The sequence below is a fragment of the Nematolebias whitei genome, chromosome 9, assembly GCF_014905685.2.
Source record: "Nematolebias whitei isolate Nwh7 chromosome 9, NemWhi1, whole genome shotgun sequence".
Taxonomy (NCBI): domain Eukaryota; kingdom Metazoa; phylum Chordata; class Actinopteri; order Cyprinodontiformes; family Rivulidae; genus Nematolebias; species Nematolebias whitei.
This window is the reverse complement of record NC_056506.1, coordinates 22,990,928-23,000,818: the sequence shown is the minus strand read 5'-3', so window position 1 is coordinate 23,000,818 and position 9,891 is coordinate 22,990,928. Positions and strand designations below refer to the sequence as shown.

The following is a 9,891-nucleotide window of genomic DNA, read 5'->3' as shown; positions in this document are numbered from 1 at the left end:
AGTAGAAACAATACAAGAATAAAGTCATAATATTACGAGAATAAAGTTGTAATATTACGAGAATAATGTCATAATATTATGAGCATAAAGTAGAAACAATACAAGAATAAAGTCATAATATTATGTGAATAAAGTCTTAATTTACGAGAATAAAGTAGATTCAGCCTAATGATGGATCATTAGCACACTGTTGGCTGTTTGCTATTCACAAGGGGCAGAGTGATACTAGCAATAACAGCATTGTAAGAGGGGGACAATTGAACACGGAGGCCTCCACCCCTGTTTAATGATGGACAATTTCTTTTCACAAAAATGGCCTCCTTTACTCCTCTCTCAAACCATCGTTCCTCTCTATCCAGGATGTGAACATCTTCATCCCTGAAAGAGTGACCGCTGGCCTGGAGATGAGTGTAGACCGCAGAGTCCTGGCCTGTTGATGTTGATCTTCTGTGCTGGGCCATCCTTTTGGCCAGTGGCTGTTTAGTTTCCCCGATGTAAGACTTATCACAGCCCTCCTGACACTGAACAACATACACAATATTACTCTGTTTGTGCCGGAGGTCTGGATCTTTGGGATGAACCAGCCTTTGCCGTTATGTATTTTGGGGTTTAAAAGCCACTGGGACATTGTGTTGAGAAAATAAACGTCTCAGTTTCTCTGATACTCCCGCAACATACGGAATGACCACTGGTCTGGGTCTGGGTTCCTCATTTTCACCTGATGGCTGACTGGAGTCCTGTTTCTTCTCTGCTTTCAGGAAGGCCCAGTTAGGATATCCACATTGCTCTAGAACCTGTCTTGTGTGGGATTTCTCCTTCTGCCTGGCTCCTGAGTTAGCGGGGACGCTGTCTGCTCTGTGGCACAGAGTCCTGATGACTCCTAACTTGTGCTCCAAAGGGTGATGGGAGTCAAACTGCCAATACTGGGCTGTGTGGGTGGGTTTGCAGTACACCTCAGTTTGCAAATGTCCTCTATCAGAAATTGAAACCTCACAGTCCAAGAAAGCCAACCTGCCATTTTTTTCATCTTCTTGTGTGAACTTGATGTATTTATCCACAGAGTTGATGTGGTCAGTAAAATGTTGAAATTCCTGAGATTTAATATTAACCCAGGTGTTGTCAACATACCTGAACCAATGACTTGGTGGTGTCCCTGAAAAGGACGTCATGGCTCTCTTTTCTACCTCCTCCATGTACAGATTGGCAACAATAGGAGAAACTGGAGACCCCATAGCACACCCATGTTTCTGCCTATAATATTACCTAAAATCCACAAACAAGGTGTACCTTTAAGACCAATTGTTAGCATGATTAACTGTCACTTACAATATCCTGATGCATGCTCAATAATCCAGGTAGAAAAATCCAAAAAAGCTCAATCTGGTCCTCTGGACATTCAAAAAAACAAAAAACAAAACAAAGCAAAAAAATATAGAAACGTTTCGTCTCTCATCCAAGAGACTTCCTCAGTCTGAGGTGCTGTTTTCAGCTCAGTCTCTTAAATAGCACCTTCTCAGAGTGGTTCAACCAGTTTGCTGCTGACAACCAACCAACTCTGCTGACACAGAGGGCTGAGTGATACTAGCAATCACAGCATTGAGCATGAGTGGCAAAGACTGGTTCATCCCAAAGATCCAGTCCCCCGGCACAAACAGAGTAATATTGTGTATGCTGTTCAGTGTCAGGAGGGCTGTGATCAGTCTTACATCGGGGAAACTAAACAGCCACTGGCCAAAAGGATGACCCAGCACAGAAGATCAACATCATCAGGCCAGGATTCTGCGGTCTACACTCATCTCCAGGCCAGCGGTCACTCTTTCAAGGATGAAGATGTTCACATCCTGGACAGAGAGGAACGATGGTTTGAGCGAGGAGTAAAGGAGGCCATCTTTGTGAAAAGAAATCGTCCATCGTTAAACAGGGGTGGAGGCCTCCGGGTTCAACTGTCCCCCTCTTACAATGCTGTGATTGCTAGTATCACTCAGCCCTCTGTGAATAGTAAGCAGCCATCAGTGTGCTAATGATCCATTGTTAGGCTGATGGCCCTTCTTGAGCATGTGATCAGCTGGTTTTGGTTGTCAGCAGCAAACTGGTTGAACCACTCTGAGAAGGTGCTATTTAAGAGACTGAGCTGAAAACAGCACCTCAGACTGAGGAAGTCTCTTGGATGAGAGACGAAACGTTTCTATATTTTTTTGCTTTGTTTTGTTTTTTGTTTTTTTGAATGTCCAGAGGACCAGATTGAGCTTTTTTGGATGTCACTTACAATGTTTCCAAATATCTGGCATCTGTACTCATCCCTTTAGTTGGCAGCTCAGAACATCACATACAGAACACCATGGACTTTGTGGATAAGGTGAGGGATGTCTTCATGGAGAATGATGAAACAATGGTCTCTTTTGATGTCACATCACTCTTTACATGCATTCATGTTGATGAGGCAGTAGAGGTGGTCAGTTTAAGGTTAAAATCAGACACTACTCTGAGCAGCAGGACCATGCTTTCCACAGAACAACTGTGTTAACTCTTGAAACTGTGCCTGCAGTCAACCCACTTCACATATGGGGAGCAATATTATAGGCAGAAACATGGGTGTGCCATGGGGTCTCCAGTTTCTCCTATTGTTGCCAACCTGTACATGGAGGAGGTAGAAAAGAGAGCCTTGACGTCCTTTTCAGGGACACCACCAAGTCATTGGTTCAGGTATGTTGACGACACCTGGGTTAAAATTAAATCTCAGGAAGTCCAACATTTTACTGACCACATCAACTCTGTGGATAAATATATGAAATTCACATGAGAAGATGTAAAAAATGTCAGGCTGGCTTTCTTGGACTGTGAGGTCTCAGTTTCTGATAGAGGACATTTGCAAACTGAGGTGTACCATAAACCCACCCACACAGACCAGTACTTGCAGTTTGACTTCCATCACCCTTTGGAGCACAAGATATGAGTCATCAGGACTCTGTACCACAGAGCAGACCGCGTCCCCACTAACTCAGGAGCCAGGCAGAAGGAGAAATCCCACGCAAGACAGGTTCTAGAGCAATATGGATATCCTAACTGGGCCTTCCTGAAAGCAGAGAAGAAACCCAAACAGGACTCCAGTCAGCCAACAGGTGAAAAGGAGGAAGATCAACACCATCAGGCAGGACTCTGCGGCCTACACTCATCTCCAGGCCAATGGTCACTCTTTCAGGGATGAAGATGCTCACATCCTGGATAGAGAGGAACGATGGTTTGAGAGAGGAGTAAAGGAGGCCATCTTTGTGAAAAAAATTTTTTCCATCATTAAACAGTGGTGGAGGCCTCTGTGTTCAATTGTCCCCTCTTACAATTCAATTCAATTCAAAAATACTTTATTAATCCCAAAGGGAAATTATTTGTTGTTGTAACTCGTTATCCTCATTTCATTAAGAGATGTTATAGATACTGTAATGAAATAATATCTGTCAGATATTATCCATAATTTAAACGGATTCTTTCATTTTTCTGGACTGAGTTCTATCGTGTTTTGAATGATTAAATGTAGACGGAAACGTGTTTTAATTTCTGACTCACCAACAACAGTGAGCCGTTTAATTAAAAACGATTTAAACACATCACACACTTACAATAATTGGCAGATTGATTTCAATAACACTGCGTAATTAATGAGCTTTACAATGAGAAAATCATACGGCCATGATTTTCACTTGCAACTGAAATACAACAGACATTTCTGAAAATATCTGGATTAATTACTGGCAGATAGAAGAGTTTTAAAGATGGGAAAATGAAGTTTAAATGGAGAGGAAAAGATGGATGAAGATGTAGGTCTGTAGACCAGAACGACACGCTCCCTTGAAGCGCAGCTTAATCCACGGTACACTGGTAGTTGAAGATCGACTCTTTTACCTTTCTGAAGATATTTCAGTTCCGGCGTAAAGTTCCACTTCAAGCCACCTTTCAGCGTCTCCGTAAGAACAGCTGTGTCCTCAGGAGTCGTGAGATCATCACAGAACAGACTTCTTCATTGTTCAGAGCGTTCGTCGAGTAGCCACAGCGAGACGTCGTGGCATCGACGGACTCTGGTCATTCCATTAGAAACTGCTCGAACTTCTGTTCTTCTGAACTTCTCGTTCGAGGTTCTCCCTGGAACTCTGGTTCTCTCTGGAACGTTGTTCAGCTTGGAACTCTTGTTCTGCGTTCTGCGTTCTGCTTGGAACTAGGAAGTGTCGACCCTTTTAAAGAGGTCACTTCCGGTTCCTCTGAGAACTTCCTGATTGGTTGAAAGAACCAACAGGGGTGTGGTCTTAGTGACGTAAGAGGGTCATTAAAAGTCAAGGAGAAAGCGTAGATGTTTAAGAACAGACAGAAAGATGTTTTGAAGAAATGAGAGACTTTTAGGAGCCAGTCTCCTTCTATCTATCTGAAAAAGTTAAACATGACATTTCGTTCCGATAAACATGTTTTTGACCGAAACTTGACTTCTGACCCACATCACGACTTGCTCATTTCAGACAGAAGATCAAAAAATGCATAATTACTCTTGTAACAAACATTAGATTGATTTCTACTTTGAATGAGGATTAAAAATCATTTATACTGTTTCACAGTTGATTTAAAATGAGTAGTTCACTTCAACATTTAAAATGGTTTGAACTAAACACACTTTTGATTATCAAGACATTTGTAAAATAGTAACGATAATATGAAAGAGAGTGTTCTTTCAATTGATCAGTGCAGGACACTTAGAAAGTCTCTGGATGAGCTTAATTTGTGTTTCTGGACTCAAAAAATCAATGAAATAACAGTTCCTTTTCCAGGAAGGCCCTCAGGGTCAGGATTTGACCTGAGGCTTAGTTCACTACAATACTAATGGCTGTAGACAGGAAGGATCTCTTGTAAAGGTCCATCTGACAGTGGATCCTAAGAATCTAGCTGCAAATTCCCTCATATCCGTCCACCCAGACTCGGCTGGCCTCTCAGTTCCCCCAGGCTGTAGGACCACCTGAATGCCAGGCAGAACTCCTCCCAGAGCGATGGCCACTACTTCCAGCAGTCTGCTGAGCTCCTCGTCGCTGTGGACAGCCAACTGTAGGTGCCGAGGAATGACCTTGTCCTTATGCTGTCATGAGCCGTGTTTCCTGTTAGTTCCAGGATCTCAGTGGTCAGTCACTCGAGCACAGCTGGCAGGTAGATGAGAATGCATCCACAGAACATCCTTTTCAACTTATTTGAGATTTGGGGCTGTAGTTGAGATATTATTTGAGCAACAACAACAGCTGCTGTTGGTTGTAGAAAACTGTCTTGTTGCCATGGTTACGCATCATAACAAATGTCCAAAACTAAAAAAGTTTCAGTAAAAATCCTTTGAGCTGCACAGCATCTGATACCAGAGGAAACAATCATCCAAAAAATGTGCTTTGCATTCAGCAAAAGAGGAATTAAAGTTTCCAAAAGCAAAATCCCAGAATGAAAGTAACAGAGCTGCTCCAACATGCAGCCACCTTGAGCGGCGCAATTCTAGAACATGCTACAACGCTACAATGCTGTTATTGCTAGTATCACTCAGCAACCTGTGAATAGCAAATAGCCATCAGGGTGCTAATGATCTATCGTTATGCTGATGATAACTTCTTGATCATGTTAGCAGCTGGTTTGGGCTGTCAGCAGCAAAATGGTTGATCCACTATGAGAAGGTGCTATTTATAAGACTGAGCTGAATACAGCACCTCAGACTGAAGAAGTATTTTGGATGAAAGATGAACTGTTTCTACATTTTTATTTTTTTTGCTTTGTTTTGTTTTGTGAATGTCCAGCCGACCAGACTTAACTTTTTTATATTTTTCTACCTGGATTATTGAGCATGCATCAGGAAATAAAGTACAAACCGGATTCCAAAAAAGTTGGGACACTAAACAAATTGTGAATAAAAACTGAATGCAATGATGTGAAGGTGCCAACATCTAATATTTTATTCAGAATAGAACACAAATCACAGATCAAAAGTTTAAACTGAGAGAATGTATCATTTTAAGGGAAAAATCTGTTGTTTCCAAATTTCATGGCGTCAACAAATCCCCAAAAAGTTGGGACAAGTCCATCTTTACCACTGTGTGGCATCCCCCCTTCTTCTTACAACACTCAACAGACGTCTGGGGACAGAGGAGACCAGTTTCTCAAGTTTAGAAATAGGAATGCTCTCCCATTCATGTCTAATACAGGCCTCTAACTGTTCAGTCGTCTTGGGCCTTCTTTGTCGCACCTTCCTCTTTATGATGCGCCAAATGTTCTCTATAGGTGAAAGATCTGGACTGCAGACTGGACATTTCAGTACCCGGATCCTTCTCCTACGTAGCCATGATGTTGTGATTGCTGCAGAATGTGGTCTGGCATTATTGTGTTGAAAAATGCAGGGTCTTCCCTGAAAGAGATGACGTTTAGATGGAAGCATATGTTGTTCTAGAACCTGAACATAGTTCTCTGCATTAATGGTGCCTTTCCAGACATGCAAGCTGCCCATGCCACAAGCACTCATGCAACCCCATACCATCAGTGATGCAGGCTTCTGAACGGAGCATTGATAACAACTTGGGCTATCCTTGTCCTCTCTGGTCCGGATGATATGGCGTCCCAGTGTTCCATAAAGAACTTCAAATCGTGACTCATCTGACCACAGAACAGTCTTCCATTTTACCGCACTCCATTTTAAAAGATCCCTGGCCCAGTGCAAACGTCTGAGCTTGTGGAGCTTGCTTAGAAATGGCTTCCTCTTTGCACTGTAGAGTTTCAGCTGGCAACGGCGGATGGCACGGTGGATTGTGTTCACTGACAATGCTTTCTGGAAGTAGTTCTGAGCCCATTCTGTTATTTCCTTGACAGTGGCATTCCTGTTTGAGGTGCAGTGACGTTTAAGGGCCCGGAGATCACGAGCATCCAGTAGAGTTTTATGGCCTTGACCCTTACGCACAGCGATTGTTTCAGATTCTCTGAATATTTTGATGATCTTATGCACGGTTGATGATGATAACTTAAAAGTCTTTGCTATTTTATGCTGGGTAACACCATTCTGGTATTGCTGCACTAACTTTCTGCACAACAATGGTGGAATTGGTGATCCTCTTACCATCTTGGCTTCTGAGAGACACTGACACTCTGAGAAGCTCTTTTTATACCTAATCATGTTGTCAATTGACCTAATTAGTGTTAATTGGTCTTCCAGCTGTTCGTTTTATGCTCAATTTCCTTTTTCCAGCCACTTATTGCTACTTGTCCCAACTTTTTTGGGATTTGTTGACACTGTGAAATTTTGAATCAACATATTTTTCATTTAAAATGTTACATTTACTCAGATTAAACTTTTGATCTGTCATCTGTGTTATATTACGAATAAAATATTGACATTTGTCATCTCCACATCATTGCATTCAGTTTTTATTCATAATTTGTTTAGTGTCCCAACTTTTTTGGAATCCGGTTTGTAGAAGAATAAAGTCATATTATTATGTGAGTAAAATCGTAATATTACGAGAATAAAGTTGTAATACTACGAGAATAAAGTAGAAACAATACAAGAATAAAGTTATAATATTATGAGAATAAAGTAGAAACAATTCAAGATTAAAGTCATAATATTACAAGAATAAAGTCGAAATATTATGAGAACTCTGACATGAAAAAGCAGTAAACTGCGGTAAAATGATGAATGTTGATGTTGGCAGCACAATAGCATGGGGCCCAACGCACTGTGGCATATTGATTCTTATGATAAACTGAAGCCATATGGCATTACAATTAATGGCTGCATTGATGGGTTTAGTTGTCACATAATGTGGATGGAGGCATGTTTCACAAACAGTGATCTAAAAGTGATTGCAGACTATTTCATAAACACAGTGACTCTCATTGGAGGCTGTCCACAGCAGGTGTGAGCCGACCCGGGACGTATTACGAGTTTATTCTCAGAAATTATGATTTTATTGTCGTAATATTCTGATTTTATTCTTATAATATTTCAGCTTTATTCTTGTAATATTACAACTTTATTCTCGTAATTTTATTACTTTTTTCTCGTAATGTAATTTTAATTTCTTAGTGTGGCCCTAATACTCTATCATAAGTTGCTATATTGAAACTACGCTAAAGTTTTTTCTTTAATAAGATGAAAAGTTTTCCCAATATTTCCAGTAGGGGCACAAAAAAGCCAAACTGTGCATAAACAAAAAAATATTGGCAAGTGACTAATATGACACTTACATAAAGTTTAGACAATCTCTTCCACTTCCAGTTTACTGTGAACCAGATGGTCTGTTATTCAACTATTTTTACACAGTCAAATTTTATTTGTTGTCATTTTTTGTTGAATTTGTTATTTGTTTGTTAAGCAGACAAAAAAAGCACAAAAATAATGAAAAATAATTTTTAAATGTTAAGCAAAGCATCATATTCTCAATATCTTTGCAGTATGACAATAATCTGAGTGAATTGAAAATGTCTCACCTGCGAATTACGTATTTTTTACGAGGCTGTTTGATCTGGATGATGACAGATATGATGAGCAGAATGACAACCAGACCACAAGTTATTCCAATGATTGTCAGGTTAGTGTTGTCCAGTGTATCCAGGATGCTGGGTTTTCTCTTCTCTAGTAAAAAAAGATGATAATTCGGCACGAAATAACAAAAACAGCCATGCATTGCAAACACAGCATGTGTGGTTGTTGTTTCTCAGCTGTCTGTCTGCGTACCTTTGCAGCGATTCTCATCCCATGGGTAGACGCAGTTCTGGATACCATTGCAGACAAGAGTGTGGTTGATGCACATGTTGCTGTGACAAAAGAAAGTGTCACCCCCACACGGGGCTGAAACAAAGGGAGATCTTTCAGTAATATGAAGCTGGATATACTGTATGACACATATAGGAGAGTGTTTATTTTCAGATCTACGATGAGTTACAGTAGTCCCCTCATTTATTGCAGGGGTTTCCATTCTCAGTCCACCTGCGATAAGTGAAAAACCGCAAAGTAGGAGTACAAGAAGTAAGTAGTAGTTGGTGAAGGCTGCACAGAAGACTGTTGGAGTCAGTCTCCCCACCATCACAGACATCTACACCTCCAGATGAAGGAAGAGGGCCACCTGCATCATGAAGGACCCCACTCACCCAGCACACACACTTTTGCCTCACTCCCTTCAGGCATGAGGTTGAGGAGCAGCAGAACCACTAGACTGAGGAACAGCTTCTATTCTAAGGCTGTTACACTCATGAATCTCTAACCAGAATAATCACTGTGAAGAATCACATCATGTTGCTGCTGATCTGTTTCATGTTGCTGCTGATCTGTTTCATGTTGCTGCTGATCTGTTTCATGTTGCTGTGTTCATTCGTGCTCATCTGCTCACACAGACTCATGTTCGTGCTGCTGTTCGGCGTATTGTTTTTATGCTATGAGTGCTTAGTGTATTTTTAGTTGATGGGGTTTTTTTTTTCATATCTTAGATCTTATTACTGTTTTTCTTTTACATTTTATTGTTGGATGTAACCGGGACCCTGTGTACACAGTTTCGTTCCACCACATGCACCACATATGATGCGTATGACAATAAAGAAACATTGACCTTTTGTATTCACTAATGCCAATTAATTGTAGTGGTCATCTTTAATGGGATTAAACCCAAAATGTCATCAAATGTAGATTTCAGTCCAATGATTGGTTTATGAGAACTTCATTAAAGTCTGTTCAGTGCTTCATGAAATAATTTGCTAGCAGAGAAACCAGTTTGATCCCAACTGGTAACGCTAAAGTTTAAAGTTAATTCTCGCCCCGTTACCTGGGTGCATGGTATAAAATTATGTCAGTTTTAAACTAATGGGAGTGATTTTGTTCCATTAGATCCTATGAAGGCTTTG

At 40.8% G+C, this 9,891-nt stretch overlaps 1 protein-coding gene across 1 annotated transcript in view; it reads right to left on the bottom strand.

Annotated features, from left to right (window-relative positions):
- Window positions 1–9,891, bottom strand: part of LOC119414473 (neuropilin and tolloid-like protein 1) — a 32,119-nt gene that overhangs the window by 1,443 nt on the left and 20,785 nt on the right. Inside the window, exons 8-9 of the mRNA XM_037681561.1 lie at window positions 8,732–8,845; window positions 8,485–8,629 (exon numbers count right to left, since the gene is read on the bottom strand). Coding sequence (XP_037537489.1) covers window positions 8,485–8,629; window positions 8,732–8,845 — 259 coding nt within the window. The remainder of the gene's footprint in view (window positions 1–8,484; window positions 8,630–8,731; window positions 8,846–9,891) is intronic.